This window comes from Euleptes europaea, chromosome 12 (genome assembly GCF_029931775.1).
Source record: "Euleptes europaea isolate rEulEur1 chromosome 12, rEulEur1.hap1, whole genome shotgun sequence".
Taxonomy (NCBI): domain Eukaryota; kingdom Metazoa; phylum Chordata; class Lepidosauria; order Squamata; family Sphaerodactylidae; genus Euleptes; species Euleptes europaea.
The window spans coordinates 43,883,995-43,911,681 of NC_079323.1; the positions used below are offsets into that span (position 1 = coordinate 43,883,995).

At 40.5% G+C, this 27,687-nt stretch overlaps 1 protein-coding gene across 1 annotated transcript; it reads left to right on the forward strand.

Moving 5' to 3' along the window:
• Window positions 1-1,443: 1,443 nt before the first annotated feature.
• POU1F1 (POU class 1 homeobox 1) lies at window positions 1,444-24,932 on the forward strand. Its single transcript, XM_056858621.1, has 6 exons — window positions 1,444-1,585; window positions 6,874-6,951; window positions 14,588-14,833; window positions 18,118-18,282; window positions 22,091-22,151; window positions 24,719-24,932. Exons 1-6 carry the CDS (start codon window positions 1,444-1,446, stop codon window positions 24,930-24,932), a joined length of 906 nt encoding a protein of 301 aa, XP_056714599.1.
• Window positions 24,933-27,687: the final 2,755 nt, after the last annotated feature.

Here is a 27,687-nt window from a genome sequence, read left to right on the forward strand (position 1 = left end):
TTGGCAACAAGAGGTAATATGCCTTCTATATGTTTTTAAAAGCCATCTACACTGTATTAGTCCATGGGAAAGTATCTTCCTTTAAAATCTCCTAATCCTTTTTCTTTATCAGTTTTCTTTGCTACACTGGCTATGTCTGTATATGATGCAAACTATTAGGGAATTGTTTTGTACGTTTCAGAAGTGTAAAGCATTAATTGCAATGTTTTATGTATATAATAATTGAGGAATCTTCACTTATAGTTTCTCCCAGAACAAAACTTGATATTTTTCCGGTGACAGTCTACAAGGCTTTACTACTATCTTCTGAAAAGCTGCTGTCACTGTGCTCCGGAACTCTGCCCCTCAACCTTTGGGACCCAGAAGAAGGTCACCTGTGAGCTCCCCACTCATCTGTGGCCCTAGATTTGACCATTTTCTAATGTCCGTTCTGATAAAATTATTCTCTACTAGCTTCAGCTCAGGACATCCTCATGGTTCATCACCTGGGGGGGGGGGGTACGTTTTTTGTAAACCAGAAAATTGTACCCACATATTTTCCCTCAAGCAGCATTTTTAGACATTAAAAAACACTTGATGCGGACCTGCAACTCATCCGTTTTTGTTCTTCTTGGAATAATAGTGTTTGCCAGAGGTCCCCAGTAGGGGTTTGCAACAAACAAACAAACAAACAAAATTCTGGTAAATTTGAGGTTCAGGTTTATTGGCCCCATTTTTTTCTGGGTAAACCAAAATAAAGCTGAATGCCCATACCAGTAAATGGGTATTTGGCTTTATTTCCAGCTTTCTGCTTATCACAAGCTATATTTTGTTTGTTTTATCTGAATATAGCCTCGACAATATTTATTGCTGAATCTCATTTTGCCTTAATATTAAAAAAATCAGATCACATCCATCTAGTTCATGAGCTTACTTTTCTTGCATATATTTTTTCTTTAAAAATGTTAGTTTTCCAGCCAATTACCTTGTCTGGAAAAAAAAATTGCTGTGGAGGCCTTCCTCCCCCTTCTTTTTCAGACAGGTGTTACTACAGATAAATAACACTAGCTTTCTGCAACTATCGTGTGAGCAGAAATTGGGATAAAAGAACTGCTTCCAGCTACCTATCCAATGTTGTTACTACACAAAAGCCAGCTTTAAAGTATCTGCAAAATCGTGTCTCTGGTTTCTCCTCATTAATTTGGTGTCCATTATATTTGGGTGGGAAGGAAGGAGGTTCCAGAATGATCTGGCAATACAGCCCAGCAAAGCACATTAAAATGGATCAAAAGATTTCCACATGGTATAAATACCTGCACACGACCACCCTGTGCATCGTAGTTCGGGTCATGTATATATGCAACTGAGGGAGTTGCATTAGAAGTTGAACTTCGCTGAACTGCATAGGATAGACTTGGAAGAAAGCAAGGCACGGCATCTCTTTATTGCTCCTTTTTGGTGGGAATGAGTTGTCAAGCCTTTCCTTCATCTGACACCTTCATCTCTTTGAATGCTGAGTCGTCTCCCACTCTGCCTCTGATAATGCACCATAGTGCTGCAGAGTGTTTGCCCGTCTCCAATCATGCCACTAATGTGGTATCTACAGGTACTTTTATTATAATAATAATCATTATGTTCTTGTTTGTGTTCTGTTTTACCACCTCAGCGTTTTTCACATGCTATGCAAGTGCTTTAAGAAGGATATGCAGATTTTTTTTTAAAGAGCTCTTTAGGATACTGCAGATAATTTGAATGCAAGATTAAATAATTATATAAGTAAAAGGTTCAAACAAAAACAAAAAATTACTATGCTAGGTTTGTAATGATCTATGCAATATAATTAAGTTTTGGAGTTTTCATTGCCACGTACGCTTTCTGTTACTTTTTTCCTATTGATAATCACATGGCACAATCAATTTGATTCCATGCTGAAAAAAACTAATGTGTCCACTGAAAAGTGATTTTCACCAGTATAAAACTGGTTTCTTATTTTTTTAACTATGTAAAAAAATGCTAGGGAAGGAGAAGAATTAAGTTTTCTGTTTTATGAAGTAGAGGCTTCAAAATGTAAACATTTGCCAAACTGCACAGTACTCCAATCCCAAACAAATTTCTTCAGAAATCAATTTCCTTTGATTTCATGGCTAGTTATTTTATTTTAATTTTGGTTGACCAAAAACATCCATTTGTGCTAAGTGCCATGAAACATCTTTTGTCTTTAACTAGTACATGGCTTCATCAGTGTCTCTTAATTCAAACAAATGCAAGTCACAGAAAATAGAGTAGAATATTATTGTCATTTCTGGTCATTATGTCAAAGACTTTGATAGAGGCAGAAAGAAACAAGTGCTGAAATTTTGGAAGAGGAAGATGCTCATTAAGGGAGGAAAAAAACTAATTGAAAAAATTATCAGCATTTTCCAAAGATAGCTGTGTTGCTCTGTTAATTCCAAAAAACAACAGTAGGGTTATACCTTTGTCACTTTATAGACCAAAATATCCCAAAATAGTATGCAAGCTTTCATCTAGATGTTCAATACAAACAAAAAAGATGAGGAAGAGAATATGTTTCAGGGCATGAGGCAGAAGCCCTTCATCACCAAAGGCCTGTGTATCATGGCACAAAAGAGTTTTCCTGTGCACCATTCTCTTCCTGTGAGTGTGAGTTAAAGGAGCAATCTGGGCCAATTTCTTCAGACTGAAACAAAATGGAAATCATTAATAATTAGAGTATGATACATGTTTAAAATCCTAAGGCTATATAACCATTAAAATTTAGGAAAGAAATACATAAACATACTGAATAAAACATTTTCTGGAAGATATTATTTACTGTATTTTACTTTTTAAAAATGGTAGCCTTTATTGTCCTATTTTCTCTAGCTAACACCAGAGGTAGGCTGTGTGTAAGTTCACATTAGTATATTGCAGTGAATAGCTTCAGTAAGAACTGTGAGGTGTTTCTGTGTGCACATATAGAAAAAGAAGTTTCGCTGAACCCTCTTTCAAGGCAAAGGTGTTTATGATAAGGTTGCTAAAATGTAAACATTAAGAATAAGAATCGTCCATTTGTAATTATAGGTAGACCTTCATTGTCTCCTAATTCATTGCTCTCCAATGGAACAAAGTTGTGCCTAAAACTTGTCTGACAAAAAGTCAGATATATTTATGTCGGTGTGCTTTTTAGGAGCAGAGACTATATCATCAGACACACCACCAGCTGGAAGATATTTTCATGTTTGCGTGTGTGTTAAGTGCCATCAAGTTGGTTCTTGTAGGTTATCCGGGCTGTGTAACCGTGGTCTTGGAATTTTCTTTCCTGACGTTTCGCCAGCAACTGTGGCAGGCATCTTCAGAGTAGTAACACTGAAGGACAGTGTCTCTCTGAGACACTGTCCTTCAGTGTTACTACTCTGAAGATGCCTGCCACAGTTGCTGGCGAAACGTCAGGAAAGAAAATTCCAAGACCACGGTTACACAGCCCGGATAACCTACAAGAACCAATGAACTCTGACCGTGAAAGCCTTCGACAATATTTTGCCATCAAGTTGCTTCTAACCCTATGAATCAATGTCCTCCAAAATGTCTTACCATTCACAGCCTTATTCAGATCTTGCAAACTGAGGGCCGTAGAAAATATTGTCGAAGGCTTTAACGGTCAGAGTTCATTGGTTCTTGTAGGTTATCCGGGCTGTGTAACCGTGGTCTTGGTATTTTCTTTCCTGACGTTTCGCCAGCCACAGCTGCTAGCGAAACGCCAGGAAAGAAAAAAACCAAGACCACGGTTACACAGCCCGGATAACCTACAAGAACCAATGAGGGCCGTAGCTTCCTTTAAAGAGTAGCAGGCGGTACCATATTCCAGCACTATGTTCATGTACACAGGTCCAAAATGACAACAGGCAGGTAGATATTATTTTACAAAGAGGGACCAGAAAGTCACAAATTCTAACATGAGATTTTAAAATGTTGGTAGAGGTTCCTATGTCTCCCTTCATGTTGAATCAATTAAGTAACACAGAAAATAGTTTTATAATATCATTTCCCTCCTTTTTTAGCTGCTCCGTTTTTTTAAAGAAACTCTATGATAAAAAGGTGCCCTGTTTTCACAATATTTTTCTTCAATGGTGGAATCACACAATCCTCAAAGATGGTTGAAATGTGAGCTGAATGAATTTGGTCTGGTGGTGCTCACACAGTTGCTTCCTTGCATACTTGGAGTCCTAATGTATTGGTGTATCATGCCACCATGTATCCCTACACAGGCTTTCTGGAGTTGCCCACAGTAATAGGACAAAAAATCAGTCCCTACTAAGCACTGTTTGCTCAACTCACATGTCTACCTGTCTGCAGGACTGCATGCAATCTGTCACGGAATTGAGATTTTTTTTTTAGAATAAGATTTCAAAATAAGGCAAGTTGGTTGATTCCTAGAGGTTTCTCTCCATGACGATCAAGGGACAACAAAACTCCTGTCAATTATTTGGGCTGAGCACCATCTTAGCGGTTTTTATTTGAAGTGCTGCAGAATTTGGATCTCTCTGAGTAATCCATGAAAAGGCGTGACCAAATGAAACCTCACTGACAGAAATTTTCACTATGGTCGGATCCTATGGTCTGCTTGTGAAGCTGACCCCTCCTCTCTTTTTTCTCTATTAAATACGAAGGGCTCTCCAGACCCCCAATAATAACACTGAGCATGATGAGGGGGGTCTGCAATGGGACAGAGATGGAGAAAAATTGCCCCCCTACTCCCTTGGGATGTGCCATTGCACCAGCAGAAACAGACTGTAGGGTCCTATGAGTTTCTTCTGCCTTCTATGTTCCTCAGATGATTACATCATGAATACATGAAAGTCAGTGACAAAAAAACTCTCTTTTCCAGATTCTGCAAGGTTTTGTATGAGTACAAGATTTTGTATGAATCCAGATTTGTTGTTTTAATTTCAGAGTCATATCAGGACAGGTGTTAAAGTGGATGACGAGGGAAGTATATTATTTTATGTTCAACTCTAACTGCTTCCAAGACCATTAACCTTTGAGCAGTATGGTAGACTCCAATTTATGAATTCCAGAGAACTGAAGCGACAAGTGCTGAGTTATTAATTAAATGTGAAATAGAATACTTCCAAGATGTGTATCTTTTTTTATTATTATTATAATTATTTGGACCAAGAAAGGAGGGAGGGATAGGGAAACAGGGAAGGGATAAGAGACATTAAGAACATAAAAACATAAAAACAATGCTAGATTAACAATGCTAAAAACCAGGCGTCAGCCCGGGGAATAAAATTTCCTAACTAAGCTAGACTGGGGGCGGAGCAAACTGCCTAAAGGTTACCAAAGGTAGGCATTGAGAATCCTTTCTTCTTAGAGTATCTATTTTAATGATTTAAAACAAGCCTAAAAGAATGAAAAACTGGAGTGATTGGCTTAGATCTACCAATGCATTTCCATGGGTGTAAGGATTTTGAACTGTGGAGTACAGTTTTCCCATATCCCCCCTCTTGCTGCAGCCCAGGATGCCCTTTGCTGCTTCCAAAGAGCTCTCATCTTCCAGGAGCACTCTCTGAGGGGCATTTTGGGATATAATTGGGAGGAGCAGAAAGTTATGCTCCACAGGGGGAAATCCTTCTGTCCACAGAAACTCTCTAGAAGATCCAAGCTGCTATTTGTTTGCATCAAATGTTTTTTCCTCCCAGGGATCTTTTTTTTCTTTTTTCTTTTACTAGTTTCTTCAACATGTATTCATATCTGGCATCCAATAATTGCTTTTGCTATTTTGAATTTTCCCACACAATGATTGACCTGCAATTTGATTATGTTTTCCTTAAGATTTGAATGTATGCTTTAAATAACTCTAGGCTAAAGTAAAAACAATTCATGCAACAAAGTTAATATTTCTGTCTGGATAAAATGGGATGGAACTATGACTAACCTTGTTCAGGATTTTTAAATTGCCTGGACTTGTTTTTATTGGCATATTTTATTGTTCTGTTGTATTTATTCTACTGGCTTGACTTGTTTTTTTGCATGATTTGTTTTGCTCACTTGTTTTATTTTGTTTGTTTTCATTGTGAGCTTCCTGCAGTAGGTCTGGAGATGCCACATACAGATTTCTTAAATAAGAAATATTGTGTATGAAAGAGACAGAGGATTCAAAATTGCACCCTCTGATCCCAACCTTAACCATTTATACATTCAAGATCCCATTTGAACAAGAACAAATACTTTTCACATTAGAAAACACACCATTTGCATGACCCATTCTCTCCATTTTTTCCCAGGGTGGATTGTGTGTAGGAACCATCCCATGTTTCAGTGAATGTGAATTAACCCCTTTGAACATGGGATCCTGAATGCATGGAAGTAATTGGCAGAGAGGGCAGATACAATCCCAATTCTCTCTCCATGCTTTTGTTAGTACACTCAACAACCATCTAATATACACAGCTCACTGAAAAAAAATGATTGTTCATGTCTGAAATATGTGTGTGTGTGCATTGTGTGCAATTGTATGAATGTGATCATTTATGTTCCAGAGTATGGGGTTATCTGACACAGCATTGGATTGCTCTCTCCTTATGAAAATCAAAGACTTATCATAACATCGAGCGCTTTGGTAGGATATGCTGCATAATGAAGTGAAAAATAATTATAGTCTAGATTATGTACTTGATTGTGGAAGCCATGTGGGGTCATCTTACCATATTTGTGGTTGTGAAAACTGACTCTCTGGTGGGTTGACTCAGACAGATCCAAAATGTCAAGATAATACCCTACCATCTGACTGAAAAGATGCATCTTGAATTTTCTTATTGGTCTCATCTATTTTGTTTTTGATCCCAACTCTTAAATGTTCCCATGTATACTTCTCTATGGCAACTTTGGGAGCTACTTTATCAGGTCTGCATTATTCCGTCCCTTCTTGTCATTATGGAAACCAGCAGGCTGCATATGGGGTGATGGCAGGTAAGAAATTCTTTCTTAAACGTGATTTTTTTTATTTAAAAAATGATCCATAAACTCCCCCCCAAAAATCTGGAAACATAACAAAATAATTTTCCTATCAATCACATACTTAACTTCATCTGTAGCTGAGAACAGTTCCAGATTCTATTGCAAGCTTCCTTAGAATATCCATGACACATATTAGTTGGAATTATTCTTTATTCCTATAGCCAAGCCTGTATGTATATGTGATACATTGATAGATATTTTATTGTAGCTGTGAATATGTTACTACCTGTCAGAAAAGGCTTCCTGATCAAGATGCCGGGCTGCCTGAGATCACAGTAGATTCCCTCGTCAAACATGGAAACTAGAGATAGAGGATCTAGATGTTATATGTGAAGTTCAGCCAATGTTATTCAGAAGACTTTATCCAGGAAATAGGAAATGAGGCACAGAATAGATCACTCATTCCTCATATATATATGTAATTCTTTTGCCGTCAAGTCACAGCTGATTTATGGTGACCCTGTAGGGTTTTCAAGGCAAGAGATGTTCAGAGGTAGTTTGCTATTGCCTGCCTCTGTGCAGCAACCCTGGTATTCCTTGGTGGTCTCCACCCAAAATACTCACCAGGACCAACCCTGTTTAGCTTCTGAGATCTGATGAGATACAGCTAGCCTGGGCTATCCAGGTCAGAACAATATCACAAAACAACACACTGCCAATTTTTCAGGTTATGGAGTATTTTGTGTCCTGGTTAGTAAAATATGTAGCTGCCACTGGGTTTGGGTCTGCACATATTGTCAATATGTACCGACCTAGTGACTCCAACTGCAAATTCATATTCAGAATTACTACTTTTTTTGTCAAGCAGCTGCTTTCCACTAGCTTGTGGGTCCATATAGTTGTAATATTCCACTTTTCAACCAAAAGTTGGCACCTAGGAATAATAATAAAAAGTTAAAATCCAGTGCAATGTTTCTGGGGGAGGGGCCTCATCTGGAGCAGAGCTAATTAGAGAGGAGTGCATGGATATTTATGCCCCTATTCCCACCGAAGCAATGGCAATGTGATTTGGAATTTATGTTATTAGCAAGCAAGCGTGGTGTAGTGGTTAAGAGTGGTGGACTCTAATCTGGAGAACCATTTTTGATTCCCCCGTTCCTCCACGTGAAGCCTGCTGGGTGACCTTGGGCTAGTCACAGTTCTCTCTCAGAATTCTTGTGGCCCCACCTACCTCACAAGATGCCTTTTGTGTGTGGGGGGGGGAGGTGATTGTAACCCACTTTGAGACTCCTTCGGGTAGAGAAAAACAGTGTATAAAACCAACTCTTCTTCTTCAGATGGCAATCCTTCAAGCTTATATTGTGATATTAAACTCAGAGTGATACAGCTTCTTTTAAAAACAAGGTGCAGAGAAAAGAGGGAATTGTGGGAAATTTCAATTCAGCCAGAATATACTTAGCCCTGACTGTCATATTTTTTGTATTGTATGAATAGCTCTATAATTCCTGTATCCTAAATGGGACTTTTGTCCTCCATATACTGGCTAAAGGTTAGAGATATTCAGACTGAGGGAGTTTTTGTCACTGACCAAATGCATATCTACAACATTCATTCCTTGAACCAGCATTGGTGGTGTACTGTATACCAGAACAGACTACTACTTACCAGTTCACGGATCTTTTTCTTTCATCGATATCCCACCTTTCTTCTACCTTGGAACTCAGTATCACCAATGCAGGTTCAGACTTAGACCTCCTGCTTAGCTGCAGTAAGTTTGCCATATCTCATGCCTTCTAGCCACACTCAGAGATCTTGTTCTGGATCAAAATGCCACAGGTTGCTATTCCATGCACAGTTTTCCAGCAAAGCATCAAAGCAGGAGTGCAAGAAGATTTCATGTAGGAGACATGGCTTCTAGCATAGGGACCTCTTTTACTGGAAATTAAATATTGGCCTATGGCACTTCCATGCATCATAAAGTGAACTTTAGCTGAACCCAGCACAAACATTTTCAAGTTCAGCTTTGTATATTGAGTTAAAATGGAAAGACTTTTTTTGCAACCCCCCCCCCCATCAGCCATACACCCCTTGTAGTGCTGCTACTGCTACTGCTATTGAAAGGAGCAAACATATGTAAACATCTGGGATTTTATTTCAGGGAGCTTTCAGGTCCCTCTAAATCCCTCCTTTGATACAGAAAACTTTTTCTGTACAGTTTGGCATATAAGGTGGGTATGTGTTTGCCAGAATTCTGGCTGGATAGCAAGTGGTTAATAAATATTGCTAGCTGACATCCCTAATCAAGCATGGTGGAATCATAGAGCTGGGGGAATGTTACAGAAAAAATATTTTCATTAATATTTCTCTGACTGACCATATTATTTCCCCTTATCCATTAATAACCATTGTTTAATTTTTAAAAAATTAGACATGCCCCATACTGTGCAGGAATTATTGATTGAGAAGAGAATGAAAGATTTCCCCTGTTCCATTTCTTCACTGTGCCAGAAGTTCACTCTTCACCACTCCTCGTGAATTATGGTGTAAGAAGAAGAAGAGTTGGTTTTTATATGCCAACTTTCTGTACCACTCGAGGAAGAATCAAACTGGCTTGCAATCACCTTCCCTTCCCCTCCCCACAACAGACACTCTGAGAGGTTGGTGGGGCTGAGAGAGCTCTAAGAGAGCTGTGATTAGCCATTGGTCACCTGGCTGGCTTCATGTGTAGGAGTGGGGAAACCAACCCGGTTCACCTGATTAGTGTCCGCTGCTCATGTGGAGGAGTGGGGAATCAAATCCGGTTCTCCAGATCAGACTCCACTGCTCCTAACCACCACAACCACTATACCACACTGGCTAACAGCCCATTCCTGAAGGGGGGGCAGTTAGGCAGCAGCTGGGAGCAGTGCAGCCATTCCACCTCCACAGAGGCTTCCCAGTCGCCGGAAAAAAAAATAAAAGGCTTTTGAAAAAGTTAAAGGGGGAAATGCCCCCATTGAAAAGATCAAGGCTACACCACCAAAAAAGGTGGCGTAGCCACGCTTCAGCTCAGGCAGGCGTTCCCAGGTCCAAAGGGGTTAGGAAGCTGCCTAAAGGCAGCTCCACCCCCAGAAATACCCCAGAAACGCCCCCCATGTCAGCGTGGGCTTTCCCTTCTGGGAATTTCCTGCCAGTGTGGTTGTGTTGGCAGTGGGGGCTGGCACAGCTCACTGGCTCCCTGGTGCCAGTGTGTTTGCCCCAAGGATGGCGTAAGTGCCCGTTATCCCAGGATAAATGGGCACTTAAACTGTCATGGGCTCACGCTGGCTCCTAAGGAGCTTTGCCCCCCTCCTTTCAGGATTGAAGCCTATGAGAATTGCAGAAACCATGACATTGAATCAAGGAAGGTTTGCCACAACTTTCAGTTCTTTCAGTAGATGTTAACTTTTTTATTGCCTGTGTTACTATTGTGTATTGAGAAAGCACAATAAAAAGTTGGTGTGATTATAGATAGGATCATATCAAAATTTTGTTTGCACAATATTTTACTAATGTAAACATATACATTGTCAAAATACTACACAAAAGAGCATCCCAATACAACCATGCATAATGTCATTTCAAATTTGCTTATTATGATTTTTGGCATTGCACACACATGAATAGCCACATCGATAAAATATTGTATCCAAATAATCCTGATGCAGTTACATATGCATTCACATTGCAAATGCTGTTTTGCAGCATTTTATCAATGCACATATGCATGATGATAATGTAGAGGAGTAGGCATGAACAAACTGAAGCAGTGGCAAAGTGCTTATGCAAAGAATTCTGTCCAAATTTACTTTTAAAACATGAGGATTCCTAATGTATCCAAATTACAGTTTGTATGAAGTAATTTGGAATGCCAAAAGACAAAGTAATTTGGAATGCCAAAATCCAGGAAGAAATTTAAATGAGCACCATTTCAGAAGCATTTAGGTGAAAATTATTCCTGGTTGGTGATTTTTATCTGTATATTTTCCAAATAATAGATTTGTTCTGTATATACATATGCATAATTATTTGTTTTAACAACCTACTATCCTACCTTTCTCCTGGAAAGGACTCAAGGCAGCTTTGCAGCCTCTTCTTAATTTTTTTTCCTGCTACTGTCAACAGGCATCAAGCCTGCAGCTTCTGACATGTTAGCAGCCAGTCTCTCTCAAAGTCGCCTTTTGCAGACCTGCACCATGCCTCATCCCAATGTCGTGAATGGAGTCGGTGGCTTACAAGGCAAGTCTGCCCATTTTTGTGCACTCTTGCTTCTCCTGTTTGAGCATGGATTGATGAGTTGTTTGGGGAAGGGCCGTAGCTCAGTGGTAAAGTATCTGCTTGGCATACAGAAGGCCCCAGGTTCACTCTCCGGCATCTCCAGTTAAAGGGACTAGGCAAGTAGGTAATGTGAAAGACCTCTGCCTGAGACCCTGGAGAGTCGCTGCTGGTCTGAGTAGACAATACTGACTTTGATGGACCAAGGGTCTGATTCAGTATAAGGCAGCTTCATGTGTTCAAGGGAATCCACCCTGGCCTCCCTACTTCCCTCCCCCCACCATATTATTATGATCTTATCTAGGGGGGGGGTGCTGACTGTGGTTCTGTGCTTCTTTAGCTGTGCTCTCTATGGTGCGCCACTTTTTTTATTTATTAGAATTGATTAGTTTTTACTGATTACTATTATTTCAATGATTATAGATTGCTATGTATAGTTTTATTACTGAAGAAATTGCTATATTTTATGTTGTTAGCCACCCTGGGCCCAGCTTCAGTCGGGGATGGAGGGCAGAGCAGAAATAAAAAAATTAAAATAAATGTTACATTTTTAAAAGTCCATGATGATACTTCATGCAACAGCAGAGGTGCCCTTTTGTAGAAGACAAACATTAAATTTGACCATTAGATTTGGGAATCAAATGTGATAAATAGGTGTTCCCAATGCCCTATATTTTGCATTCATTTTGCACAACAGGAGTCAGCACTGAGAAGTGCCAATAAATAAAATCATATTTGTGATTATTGTTTAAAAAAAATCTTGGAAAAAATCTTCTATAAAATATAAACCTTTCAAATGCATTAAACTTACATTAAAACCAAACTAAGGAAAGAGGAACACATTTAAGTTTTATTTATTGATTTTATTTAAAACATTTTTACGCTGTCTTTCCACCCAAATAGGGTCATCAGAAACACATGAACTGCTTTATACTCAATCAGACCATTGGTCTCTCAAAGTCAGTATTGCTTACCCTCACAGCGGTTCTTCATGGTCTCATGCACAGAGATCTACCAGGGAGATGCCAGAGATTGGATTTAGGCATGCCAAACAGATACTCTACTACTGGGCCATACTCTACCACTATGCATTGTCTTGTCTTTCTTGTTTTCTAAAGGATTTACTAGGTAAACCGAAATCAGGAAGAAGAGGGCAAGAGGGGCAGTCAAGAGAAATGAATAACACTACCTATGTCAATTTCAGTTGAACTGATGATCTGGTTGCCAGTTCACTAGGTGTGAATAACTGCTCACGTGAGCGATCTACCTGCATGAGCACTGGAATATCAGAAGAATTGAACTTGTGTGAAACTTTTCTTTTTGTGAATTTCAAGTTGTGGTTTTTCTATTCACAAAAGCATTGTTATCTTGTATACATTTGCTTTTCTAGTATTACACTGCTCACTTGAGGAGAATACTCACATGGACAGCTGTTTGTGCTATTGAGTTAGCTTGATTACATCCAGCTTAGTTAAAGGTAGAGGTAGTCCCCTGTGCAAGCACCGGGTCATTACTGGCCCATGGAATGACAATCACATCGCGACATTTACTAGGCAGATGTTGTTTACAGGGTAGTTTGCCATTGCCTTCCCCAGTCATCTACACTTTACCCCCAGCAAGCTGGGCACTCATTTTATTGAGGATGGAAGGCTGAGTCAACCTTGAGCCGGCTACCTGAATGACTTCCGTTGAGATAAAACTCAGGTCATGAGAAGAGCTTTGACTGCAGTACTGCAGGCACTGCGCCACAGGGCTGAATCCCAGCTCTTCTAAATCCTTTGAATTCAATAGATAAACATGCACCACTGAAATGACAAAAGACTTTGGCTTGTCTATCTTGTTTTCTAAAGTAATTGTTTTTTAAGTAATTAAGTAAATAATTGGACTTGCTTGGATTGTACCTGGAGACCATAGAAGATTGCTTTTAAAAATATATATATGTTTTTATTTAGCGTATTTTTTCTGCCGCCTTTCCAGAAAAAGGTAGAGGTGCATATTAAAGTCAATAAATTGCAAAATCAAAATAGCTGTTAAATTAACTAGCAGCAGTAAAAGCTTATAAGAAAATATAAAGAATAATAAATATATAATATAATAAAATAATAAATTTCAAATGTACAATCTATCTTAAAACAACTCCTCAAGGAAAACAAAGGAAAAAAATCAAAACCAGCAAAGACATAAAAACACACTGAGTCTTATATAGTGATAAAAATTGCCTGTTGGTCTTTGATAATCAATTTAATTACAATGCAAGCTGAGATTACAATAAAATGGTGATTAGACCCTTTGTATTCACTCACTCTTTCTGTTTTTATTCTCTTCTTCCATTGTTCTATTGTTCTCACCAATGTGGACAGAACAGCCTATGTTATGTATGGGAGAACCATAAATGAGATAAGATAAAATAATTTGATCAACTGAACTTATTCTAACTAGTATTTCTCTTGTGATATTTTCATTAGCCGGGAAAAGTGCTCTAAATCCCTAAGATTTTGATTTCAGGAAGTCTGAATTACTTTACGTGGTGTTGAAATTAGCATTTCAGCATATTTCTAGCTTGACAGATTTTATACTAGTTTACTTATATGAAAATAAATAGTATGAATAATTAAAATATTTAACGTTGTTTGCTTTTTTTCAAGATCTATATTTACCACAGCTGGAATTTTCCATGGGAGGGAGGTTGTGACTCACAAGCTCCTTCGAAACAATCCATATGAACATATTAAGCTGCCTTATACTGAAATGAGACCCTTGGTCCATCAAAGTCAGTATTGTCCACTCAGACCGGCAGCAGCTCTCCAGGGTCTCAGACAGAGAGGTCTTTCACATCACCTATTTGCCTGGTCCCTTTAACTGGAGATGCTGGGGGTTGAACCAGGGACCTTCTGCATGCCAAGCAGATGCTCTGCCACTGATTCTCTACCACTGATGGGTTTCATTTTGATTTTTTAATCAGAACAAATTTCCAGATATCATTCTTGAAACTGTACTATGCAGAATAATTGACAGTAGAAGTAAAATCAGCACCCCATCCTATTTAACACAGAGGAAGGTCAGCATAAACACATGAAGCTGTCTGTTAAAGTCAGTATTGTCTACTCTGACTGGCAGCAATTCTCTGGAGCCTCATTTTTAACTAGACATGCTAAGGACTGAATCTGGGACATTCTGCATGCAAAGCACATGCTCTTGTCACTAAGTTAAGATCCTACTCAATAGAAGGTCTTCATATGGCATGTTATAAAGCATATGCTAAATGTTAATATGCCTAACAAAGAACAGACTGCTGTCAATGGTTTGAAATGAAGGTATTTGATTCTCCCCCACCCCCTTTTCTGGTTTCTCGCAGGTGGCCTTACCCCTTGCCTTTATAAATTCCCTGACCATACTCTAAGTGCCAGTTCATGTGCACTAGGCCACACCTTTACCTCCATGCACCCATCCATCCTTGGAGAGGACCCTTCCACTGCTGATTTTAAGCAGGAATTCCGCAAGAAAAACAAGTCAATTGAAGAACCAATAGACATGGATTCTCCTGAAATCAGAGAACTGGAAAAATTTGCCAATGAGTTCAAGCTGAGAAGAATTAAGCTGGGTATGTTAATCATCTTGCAACTAGATATATATATTTTTAAACCTTTATTTTGCTTCTGTTACAATACATGGCTCATATTCTATTTGACTCATGGGAGTGACAAAATATTAATAAGCATTATACAATCTTACGGTGTTCTAGTTGAATTAAAGAAAAATGTCTGTTATGATTTAATGATAGAGTTCATACAGTCAAGCCAAAATGAACTGGGACTCTATGAAGGAAAGCATATGCTCTAAAGTGCCACCTTAAGCCTTTTAGTTCAAAAGTCTGAATATCTCTGGCTACATTCCTGAATGTTCCTTGAGTCAGGATCTTCAGATGTTATTAGTGTAGTGCCATATTGGCAGAGATAATGCATTCTTCACTGGAAAAACATATGCGTTGCATTCAGGAGGTCCTAGATTCAACCCTTACCATCATTAGCTAGAGGACCTCAGGAAACATCAGCGGGTCCCAACCTGAGACCACCACCACTCACAGAAAAAAAATTGAGCTAGAGAGACTAATGGTATGATTGAGTATAAGACAACTTCTTATATTGATATGCATATCTACTTCATGGAGCGGAATAACTCCCAGAAACAAACCACCCTGAAGCCTTCCTCCATGGGCAGTATCTGAACACTCTCTGGGTTGTCAGAATCATACTATTACTTTCTGAGAAAGTGCCAGATTTATGTATAAGCTAAACAAGCTATAGCTTAGGGCCCCACTCTCTTGGGGCCCCCAAAAAAATTTAAAGGAAAAAAAAACTGGATGTACATTTCCAAAATATAAGATAAAAACAAACAAAATAAAATCTACATACAGCAACAGTGTTTTGTGTTGTGTAGGCTCCTATTATGTAAGTAATGGGCCCCGCCTGCTAGCCTGCTCCCTAAAATATCACTGGTTTGCTTTTTAGATACCTATTAGGTCCATAAATTACTATATAGCATATATTCAACACAAAAAACAGCAACAATTTGTTGTTGACAAAGGACAGCTGGACATATAAAGGGCCCCATTACCTTCATTAGCTTAGGGCCTCATCAAACCTAAATCTCTTTCAATGCTGCACCTCTCCCAGAGTGCTGACACTGGACAAATGTTTGCAGCTTTCCTTTCTGATCCATACAGATCTAGCCACAGGAAAAAGACACCTATAGGGTTAGAGAGAATATTGTTAATCCAGGAGTAAATCTCCTGTTTGGATCGATATGGTCCATGTTCTGCTAGCTCCCTGGGCTGTTGATGGGATTGGCTAAAGAAATAGTAATAAAATGGGTTAGTATCTATGTGGCACTCCAAGTGTAGCATATACATTCCCTGAGTAATTCCTGCATCAAAATTCCCATAGATATTACATAATTAGAATATCATATTACAGATTGGTAGCTGAGACCCCTGAAATAAGCTCTTGGCTAAGGTTAGATTTGAACCAGGTGCCTTTGGCTTACAGCTAATGCTCCATTGCACTATACTAATACCCAGTGGTAGGCATGGACCCTGATTATCCTCCAGCCAAATTGGACTATGTAGAATTTCCTCGGCAGACGGAAGTCTCAGCGTGACTACCTCCAGCCAAATATTTTAATAGGTGCTCTACCTGCTTCTGCTGTACTATTTTTATTGCTTGCAGTTTTGCACTGAATTTGCATCTAATAGTAAATCCTGCCATAGAAAGCATTCAGATGTAATGACAACTTGACAAGCAATGATGCGTCATTCCAGTGAGTGCTCTGATTTGTGTATTGCCTCCTCCTTTCCCTGTACCCCTCACTCAAGACCAACTAACTGAAGGTTTGCACTTTCATGGCAAATCACATGTCAGAACGATAAATTATGGTTTCCATCCCTAGAAAGATATCCACAGGTGGAAAGGAAAAGATCCCCACTAATTCTTCCCTCTTGCCTCAGACCTCCAACTCCCCTAAGCTATTCCTGGGGATTCCCCCCAGCAGCAGCATTTCAGGGGACATTTTGGTCAGCAACGGGAGATGGAAAGCATGCTCTGTGGGTGGAAATTCCTTTGGTCCACAGAAATCCTTTGCTGGATTCAGCACATCAGTTTGCTCTCTTTCTATAACCCGGGACTTGATTAAATAGCGTTTAAATACACTTTTGTTTGGCACAAATGTGGACCTCTTTCATTAGATTATCACATGCAAGTAGAGGAAGAGGAGAGACCAGAAAAAATGAAGGCCAACGTTTTCCCACACTTTGCTGCTTTCGCACCAAGGATTTTCTGCATTTCATCCAGATAACTTTTCCATGTTTTAACATGATGTCATCTTCTGTCTGTGCACAAACTATTAACAACTCATTTTTTCAACAACAACACTCTGCTTTATTTTAAACCTTTTGAAAATGGTTTTTCCTATCAGCAGCAGTTTCTTGGGTGTGAAAGGATCTTTGTGAAGGTCTACTCAATTGCAACAATTACCATAACAGATGGAAATTGCCTAGCCTGTCTTTTAGATAAGGGGGAGGGGGAGAGGATCTCCAGAGGTGACTGCAAATATGTGGAGATTAAAAAACAACAAGTTTTTAAATGCTATTGCATTGTTTCTATAAAGCATTTCCCATACTCCTGAATTTTTTTTTAAAAAAAAATTAAAATAGAGTGGGGGGAGAATCCCAATGGTCATGAGTGAACACTGAAGGGGGCTTCAGTGCAAATCAAGTATGAAAAGGAAACCATGGCTAACAATGGAAAGTAAATACATTATCCTCTGATGCCTAGAATCCCCATTGCATGGGCAATTTAACACCGGATCACATTAGCAACCTGACCACAACAGAAAAACACCCTTGTATAGAAGCAGCTCCTGTTCACAGAGTGACAACCCATAGTTTGCTACAGCTGAATCAAACCATTCATATTTAAAAGTTAGGTGTAGTGATCTAAAATGGTTACAAGAACCAATTAAATAGTTACGTTTACAAAATCGAAATATGAATGTGTGCTTTCTAGGTCACAAGAAATGTATGTTTTCACGTTTATTTCGAATATTGTAATGGGGATTATGATGCCAAGTCCTGAGGAAGCGCTTCACTTTTTAAGCTTACTCACTTCCATTCTACAATCACTTTGATCATTGAGTAAGAAAGTAAGAATATAAATCAGTTTTTTTCCTGTGCAATTCAGAAAATCGGAATCAGATTAGTAACATTAAATGAAAGTGGTCAGAAGGGCTTCCAAATCATTGGTGTGAGCAAAAAACAAGGGGAAATGTGTCTTATAAGCAAGGCCATCACCTCCTTGGTTTGAATTTGTAGTTTTCTTTTGTTTTTGGCAGGTTATACCCAAACAAATGTTGGAGAAGCTCTGGCTGCCGTGCACGGCTCTGAATTCAGCCAAACGACCATTTGCCGCTTTGAAAACTTGCAGCTCAGCTTCAAGAATGCTTGCAAACTAAAATCAATCCTCACAAAGTGGCTGGAGGAGGCCGAACAAGTAGGAGGTACAGCAAAATTAAGGTTGCCAGCTCCGGGTTGGGAAATACCTGAAGATTTTGGGGCGGAGCCTGAGGAGGGTGGGGTTTGGGGAGGGGCTTAAATGCTGTAGAGTCTGATTGCCAAAGCGGCCATTTTCTCCAGGTGAACTGATCTCTGTCAGCTGGAGATCAGTTGTAATAGCAGATCTCCAGTTCATACATGGAGGTTGGCAACCCTAAGCAAAATCTCAGGCACTCTTTTGCAGGACGTTTCTAGTTAACGTGTGTTTAGATCACCATGGAGCAGTCAAGACTTGTGAAAAGGATACGGATATCAGAATGGTCCCCACTCTGCATCTTTCATTGCTATGTCATCCCTAAATAGACATAATGCCTAGTCGACACAGTTGTATAATAAAATTGTTCAGGAACAATACTGGAATCACATGACTTGCCCATACATAAAAGCTATTCCTGAAAAAGTATCCATTCAGATATAATGGTGCTTCCACAGGATCACTCTGGGACCATATAGCACAGCCACAGATTCAGCCTGGCTACTGCTTTGTGGAGACATTTGTGAAAGCCATCGACTCACCACAGATGCTGTACATGTTGCGGTGGCTCAGATTATGACAGCCTCGCCCAACTTAACCTAGGAAGCTACATAGCAGTCTCTTAGGGCGAAAACGCATGGTCGCTTTAGCCTCCTTTATTCCCTGTTTCAGCCAGGATTCAGCCAGGATCGAACGCGTGCATTTCGCTGAATGTGCGTTCGATCCTGGCTAAATCCTGGCTGAAACTGGAACAAAGGAGGCTAAAACGACCATGCGTTTTCACCCTTAGACTTGTTCACCATTACAAAGCATCAGATTATGATGCCATTATGTTACCAGCATGGACCTGCATGAAACATGGTAACATTATGTTACCAGCATGGACCTCGCAGGGGAGTGAGAATCCTGGTGACATGAGTGCCCTTCTGCTGCCCCGGTTGCTCACTTCCCCTTCCCCTCTGCTGACCCTCCCCCTTCCTCACTACTCAGCCCACCTGCCTGCTCTCTGCTGCTGCTTCTGGAGTGTCCACCTTGCTGGTGGGGGGGGGCAATGTGGTTCTCAAGCCTCCCACTCCTCCTCCCCCCATGCACTTGCAACATCACTGCCTCTGTGGTAGGGGAAGGCAGTGACAGGGCTTCCCGCTCCTCCCTCCCATCCACCTGTAGCATCACTGTCCTGTGCTCCTTCTCCCCCACTTACCTTGCCAGCATGCTGCACTATTTAGGACACAGTTGTCTGTGCTTACGCAGAAAGTGTTGTCAATGTAGATTTTTTTTTTTGTATCCACCCTTTTTTTAAATGTTTGGGATTTTTCTCTAGTCCTGCATGTCCCTTCAGGTTTGTAGCACTATCTCCCTTCTCTCTACATGGCCCTTATCCACATATTTAAGGATCCACAGCTGGGGCCATGCCGGCAATATAATAAGTAAGAGACACACAAGGACTTCAGGGTTTTTTCCTGTAACCTGCTTCCTACTTTATTTGGTCTTTTCCTCCTCTAGCATTCCCATGTTGTCACCTTTCCGTTTCCTTCTTTCCTTCCCACTCATCAAGCAAACTGCCTTTTATCTGCCACCCCCATCTTCAGCTATATTTATTTACTTCAATTATACCCTGCCTTTCCTCACAATGAGGACCCAAAGCATCATCATTCTCCTTTCCTGAATTTTATCCTCACAACAACCCTGTGAGATAAGTCAGGCTAAGAGTGTATAAGTAGCCCAAGGGCATCCAGCAAGCTTCCATGGCAGAGTGATGATTTGAACATGTCTATTCATGGCTCCAGTATCTTGATTTACGTATCCACAGATGTGGCTACATTGGGAATCCGCTATATTAATAAGTGAGGACTTGCAAGACGCGAAGTGGACAGAATCCCATACACCTGCCAGGCAGCTCACTACTGCTCTGCCCTTCCTCCCCTCATCCACCAAGAGTCTTGTGATGGGGGAATTTCAGCCATCCCCCCCTTCCCTGCTCCTTCCCCTCCTCCCTGCCCACCTGCCTGCCTCCAGTATTGCAGCTTTAGTGGCAGCTACTGAGGAGGAGACATTGGGGGAGCAACAGAAGGTCCCCATCCTCCTCACCCATATACCAGTCTCCAGCATTGCATTGCCACTTCAGCTATGGTTTTGGTGGGTGTGGGATAGTGGGGAGCAGGGGAAACTCCCCCTCCATACCCACCTGAAGCACAGTCACTTCAGCAGCAGTTTTGATGGGGGGGGGGCTGCAGCAGAGGTTCCCCCTTCTCCTTGCCAGCTGCCTGTATACCTCCAGATGGGCTGGGGGGGCACTGGTAGCAGCTCCTGGGCTCTCTGAAGACTGGGGGGCATAGCAGCAGTTCCTGTTCTTCCCCACCAGCCCGCAGGAACAACACCTCATTGGTGGGAGGATAATTCCCACTCCACCTCCCCATCCATCAGCCAGCTGCCAAATGACAGGTAGGGGTGGGCTGTATCAGGGCACATGGGGCCACCTGGCCCCTTCTTCCCTCCCCCAATGCTTGATGTGTGAGCCAGTGCAGACATGTTCCTCTGTTTGGGGTTTTTTTGTAAATACCCTTAAAAAACGTTTCCGGGTTTTTTGTTTTTGCAAACCAAGCGGGTCCCCCAACTCTTCTGAAAAACCTTCCTTCTGTCTCCATGTCCCCGAAACAATGGATTGAAGTATTCGCAGATGGAGCCATGCTGAGAATTAGCTACATTGATGATATGGAATAATAATATGGTATAGTTGTTAGTGTGTTTGATGCTAAGCGGACCTTAGGAAGGCTGTACTGTATTACTCATACCTCAAGAACATTCTTTCATTTTTATGGTCAGAAGTTTTATAAATTGAATTTAATGAATTTTGAATACAAAAAGTAAAAAAGGGAAGAAGTATAAAGTATAAGTTATAAGAAAGGTAAATTACAAAAAAAAACATATCAACCTGTACACACAACAGTAAACAAGATGAATTAATTGGACAAATCTTATGAAAATTAATAAGAAATAACACGTTCATCATTTGTTTTACACTTTGGCACAGATTACATTGATGAAAGATAGTAATATATATCTGCATCTAATGCCCTAGTTTCCAAAAATCAAATTGTTTCTAACTAGCTGCAAAAAATTGCTTTTGTTTGCTACTGGCCTATAACCTGACAAGTTTGAAAATTTAGCACTATTCCAGACTTTATGTTTTATTAATAAGGTTTTTAAAATGTTTTGTTTTTGCTTTTTCCAATAACTATTTTCAATATTTAAAACGATATTAAGATGTCAAGGAGAAACACAATGCATTACAAAATCCAAGAAAACAGCTTGAGGCTTTTTCGGTAGTTTATAACTTACCATCAGATTAATTTCTAGAATGGCTTTCTTCCACCTTGGGAAGATAATGGGCAGAGTTGCTACATTTGTAAAAAAAAATCTGCTGAGATCTGACCGCATTTCCAACCTTGTTTGTCCTATTTAATCTATGAGGAATCATAATCAGAATGATTCTCTTTATAATGATTCTCTCTCATATGCTGCAGCAGCTGATCCTGTTGTGAACATGGTGTTTTATTCTAGTCAATTGCTATAATTTTTTTCATTTATTGCACTGTATTCTGGGTTTTTTGTTAAATTGCAGACATGGAATTTGATTGCATTCTTTTAGGCATGTACAATGTAAGCATAGAATACCAGGGCAATTACTAACACACAGCTAGCAATTGTTTTAATATGATACTGTGCATATTTTCACTAGCCATTGGAAGTAACTTTCTTTCAAATTGCCCTTAATACAGCTTTATACAATGACAAGGTTGGAGTGAATGAACGGAAAAGAAAGCGCAGAACCACTATAAGGTAATAACTATTGCTGCTGGATTGGAATTTTCAAAGATGGTGAGGGGTCTGGAGACCAAGTCCTATGAGGAAAGGTTGAAGGAGCACAGTATGTTTAAACTGAAGACGACTGAGAGGTGATATGATAACCATCTTCAAGTACTTGAAGGGCTGTCATAGAGAGGATGGTGTGGAGTTGTTTTCTGTTGCCCCAGGTTGACCAGAACCAACAGGTTGAAATTAAATCAAGAGAGTTTCCGGCTAAACATTAGGAAGAACTTTCTGACAGTTAGAGCAGTTCCTCAGTGCAACAGGCTTCTTCGAAAGGTGGTGGTCTCTCCTTTGGAATTTTTAAGCAGAGGCTAGATGGCCATCTGTCAGCAATGCTGATTCTGCAAACTTAGGCAGATCATGAGAGGGAGGGTAGGAAGGGTTGAATCTGTGTTTGGCTCCTGTGGCTGTTTCTTATGTGCCCAGAGAGATGCCAATCACCACTTTGGGTTCAGGAAGCAATTTTCCTCCAGGCCAAATTGGCCAGGGATCCTGGAGGATTTTATTTTGGCCATCTTCTGGGCATGGGTGTGTGTGATCCTTTGATCTGAAAGGATCAAAATTAACAGGCTTGTGAGCCACTGTCCACAGGCCTTCATAGATCTCCAGAGAAATACAGCTACTGTTTCTTTGTATCCAAGTGTCCTCCTGCAGTCAGAATTCTAGAACAGGATGGGTACCTTTAAGTGTACCTTGTTTGTTTGCCATTCAGACAATGGGTGCCATGTGTTAGACTGTGCTGGAACTTGGACACAGTTTGCATCCGATTGTAATCCATCGTTCAAGAACCTACCATTTGCATGATCTCATGGATGAATGTTGCAGGGGGGGAGGCAATTGTGAATGTTGCAGGGGGGGAGGCAATTGTGAATTTCCTGCATTGTGCAGGGGGTTGGGCTAGATGACCCTGGAGATCCCTTCCAACTCTATGATTCTATGATCCTAAGTTGTGTGAACACTAAATGCCCTATCACTAGAGATCCACAAAAAGACTAATCTTTCAACTAAACAGCCATTCTCATTTTAATAGACACACTCTGGGGAAAACAACTAAGGAATTTACATAAACAAAAGTAATGTATGTAAACCAAAGAGAAGCATTTTTTTTATTTACATGTTTATACAAAGTGAAATATAATTGGCCTATTAGAGGCAAAATGTGACTGATTGTTTCCAGGCTGCTCATTTCTTTTTCACCAAAAAGAATTTCCAGGTGCTGATACTGAATGCCTTTTCAATAGTCGGTGATGCTTTCATGCCCAACATAAGGCATACTACTGCCCTCTTGAGGTCAAAACTAAAACTAGTTGCAGCTACCAGAACATCCACTTCTCAAAAGCAAATCAAGGAACATACCATAAAACCGAATAGTTTTTCACTTTAGAAGGGTAAAAAAGCGCAAAAAATGTTTTACAAACAATTTTAACTTTAAAAATGTTAAATTTTCCTCTATGCAACACACGATGCAATAACCAGGAATGAGCCAAGAAGAAGCTGCACTGTTTGTGCAGATTTTCAGCAGCAACAAGAAGTGTTCCTCTTTTACCTGTTTTGGAGGTTGCTTGAAAAAGGGACAGAAGTGTTAGTCCATTCATAGTTGGGGCAAAGCTGATTCAAGAAGCATTGCTTTCAGAGTTAGCTTCGCTTTCACTCGGCAATGGCATCATCTGATTGGCTAAATGTGTGTGTGTAAAGTGCCGTCAAGTCGCAGCCGACTTATGGCGACAGTAACGATTTCAAATGGAATCGTTCATGTATAATGGTGGCCCTAGAAAAATGTGGTGGAAACAGCATGCAAACTGCAGACGATAGGAGGAAGCAATAAATGGTGATCCTTCACAAAATTTGTGAGCTTTTGTACCCAACAGAATTACTTTGATTCTGCCTGTTGAAATGTGTGAACTTTCAGCATCGTGATAACCTCTACACAGAACCACCTAAGTGCACTCTATCATTGTGATTCTACTAAAACCACTAGTGTGGATTGCTCATTCTTTGAGGCAAGCCACATTATCTTAGGATACTAGCACTACATGGAAAGGCTTCCAGATCAAAACTTGACTCATTCTACATTCTGAAACCACATGCAGGATCAAGGGAAAGAGCACTAAGTAGCAGATGATACTGTTTCGTTGGCACACACTGTGTTACTGGGGTATTTATTTGCTCCATAGAATGGAATGAGATGCTTCCAGTCAGGCTGTCTTCCATTTGAAGATTAAAGAGTCATGACAGGTAAAACAGGAAGGGGAAGCCATAGAAATATGTTTGGTCAAGAGACTGTAAAATCAGTGCTTTTCCAGAACTCCCCATTTGAACACAATAACAGAGACTAGTGGACTTTTTTTTGTAGCGTAACGTCTTGATGGTACTTCATAACTCAATTTCTGCCCATATGTATCACACCACATGTATCACAGCTGACAAATCTTACCATATCTACTTCCTACATGGACACGTATTAAAAACACTTTTCAAAGAGACCCATGATTTCCTGAGATATTGTTATGATAGGCCTATTATATTCTTCTTTCTAGTATTGCTGCTAAAGAAGCCCTAGAGAGTCATTTTGCTGAGCAAAGCAAGCCGTCTTCTCAGGAGATTATGCGGATGGCCGAGGGGCTCAATCTGGAAAAGGAAGTTGTGAGAGTTTGGTTCTGCAATCGAAGACAAAGAGAGAAGAGAGTGAAGACAAGCTTACATCAGAACACCTTTCATTCCATTATTAAGGACCACCAAGAGTGCCAGTAATTTTTTCCCTATGGACTCTTCCAGAATTATCCTTCAATACTTTTAATTTTTTAAAATGTTTTCTCCATAAAAAGAAGAAATATGCTTGATGAACTAAAAACCAGGGCCTGTAATGTTTGTCACCATTGTAAGTTAGCCTTGTGCAGTCACACAATCATCTTCAGTAATAATTGGCGATGCTTTATGAAGCACTTCCTCCTCAAGGGAGCACAGTGCCTTTGCCTGAAGGCTTCCCACATTATCACTTAGCATATTAATATAGCAACGGACATGAGGAAAATCATCAGAGCCGCTTCTTCCAGACATTCTGGTACAAGGTCCCATACCTGTAGGGTGGAAAGGTAGAATTGGCCAGTGGTCACTGGGTAGATGGCAGGGATTAGGTGTACATCGAGCCATCTTAAAACTGACACATACCCGCACGATCTCTACATTTTATTGCGTTCATTCATCAGTACTGGTACCTCTAGCAAATTATATTTTCTTATTTCGATACAGACACAAGCACTTAGAAGCTGTTGAGACTCAAAAGCGACTGTATAGTATCCTTTACTCTAAATAAAAGGCACAACCCAGCTTCTTAATATGATGGAGCAGATTCACTGGTCCAGAGACCTCTAAAAGATCCCCTACAAAGCCACCCATATTCAGAACGCCAGCAGCCCAGAATGCATACCACTTTGCAATCAGCGCCAGTCTGAGGAAAACAAAACGAAGAGGACGTAACTGACAGCAGCCTGGAGGGTCACTGGTGGCCAGGAGCAAACAGGACCGCACTCCAGCAACTCTACCAGTGCTTCAGGGCCACTTGACTTAGATCCTTGTGTGCCAATGATGATCTGTGTCAGCTCACCAGTTGCCTCCTCCTCCTGCACTGCTGTTCGTGGGAGGTGGCAGTGAGCCAACGTCCCCTGCTGGCACTCAAGTGGTTCCCGCAGTACTGGCTTGTAGCGCTGCAAGGGCCTCTCAGCATGGCCACTTCAGGGCCATTTGAACTTCTCAGCCAACCCATGCAGTAGGTTATTGTTGCACTGTATTGGCTAGGGTGAGGGGGCATGGCCATCCTGTGTGAAAAGCACAGGATATTTGTGTCTGTAGTTTTCGGTGGCCATGACCTGGATGGCCCAGGCTAGCCTGATCTCGTCAGATCTCAGAAGCTAAGCAGGGTCGGCCCTAGTTAGTATTTGGATGGGAGACCACCAAGGAATACCAGGGTTGCTATGCAGAGGAAGACAATGGCAAACTACCTCTGTTCGTCTTTTGCCTTAAAAACCCCATAAGTGGTCACCATAAATTAGCTGCGACTTGACGGCACTTTACACACACACACAATATTCAGTGACCAGCACAAGCCAGAGTACAATATCAAGACTGCACCAGATGCTGTACCTTGCCCTTGTGCTAGTCGTGTTTGCCTGTTCGACAACCTCAGAAGACAAGGGATAGATGTGCGTGTGTGTCTTTCTTGTAACCTGCATTTTTGAAGATCCAGGGATGCTGTAGCGTAACTGCTTCCTTAAATTAAGACCCATAGATTGTTAAATCCTGTGTATTTCATAAAACCTTTCAATCCAAATTTTAGACAGATACTTGGATTGGAGTGATCTATTGTAACATCCATAGGCTATGGAAAGGCTGCTGGTTTCTATATGCTGTAGTCCTTTTAAATCCAACTGCTCTATTAATGGCATGGGAACTTAAATCAACAAGCTAAATAATTTAAGCACGGAGCCTTTTTGAGACTGTGAAGAGGACAGACTACAAGTATTAAGAGATTTCAGAGGAAGAAAATGGAAAACCTGTCAACTCCCACTGTGACTGAGCTTATCTGCCAGTTGATGAGAATACCCTGACTTGACAGGATCCTCCATGCAAAAGCAGTTTAAATTGGGGGCAGCCTAATGAGGAGCAAACTTTAGAAACAGTGAGTGCCCCTGCTGGTTACAATATTGGCAGCAGCTTTAATATGGGAAAGGCTTATAGGGAAGACCTTAACTCAGTTCCTTCAGCTCACATTTAAGCTACTTTAGTCTATCTCTGCCTTTTGTTGTTTAATGCTGCTTAGAAAAGCCCTGTGAGGATTAAAAGATTGCTGTTACCAAAGGAACCTGGCCTAGAGAGAGATACTGCTTAACCTACTTTGTGCTATACTTCAGCATCAAAGGAACAATTACCACAACAGTTCACTTAGGGAAGTCACATGTATTCGTTTGGATACCCCAACCTAAAAGCAAGGCTGATCCCAATGTAGTATACATAGGCCTTAAAAAATCAGCAAGTCCTTCTTGATAAAATAAAAATAATGAGCCTGTAAGCAGATGACCCACATTGACAAGCTAGTCATGGCAGACAGGAAAGAGCTTGGCATAAACTAGGACTTTTAATACACTGGTATGGTTCCATGAACAACAGCAATTCATGCTTTGTCATTCTGTGAACAAGGCTGAAGGATCCTAGAGCTCCGTCATCCCTCTTCTCACCCCTCTTGTAAAAAAATGAACAGGGGGACGGTCCCCTCTGACCATCAAAAGCCTATACTGTGGATCATGGGACCTGCACTGACAAAAACCAAGTGGGACAGAGGACAATAAGTAAATAAAAGGGGACTGCTTGCAACGCAATATGCTATTTTCACTTTTGCAGCAAGTCTTTCTTTGCCATTAAAGCCAAACCAGAAAACTTCAACTTGCATTTTCCCTGCAAAGTAGCACTCTCAATAATCCTGATTTAGAAAGAAAACAAACCACGGTTTGAC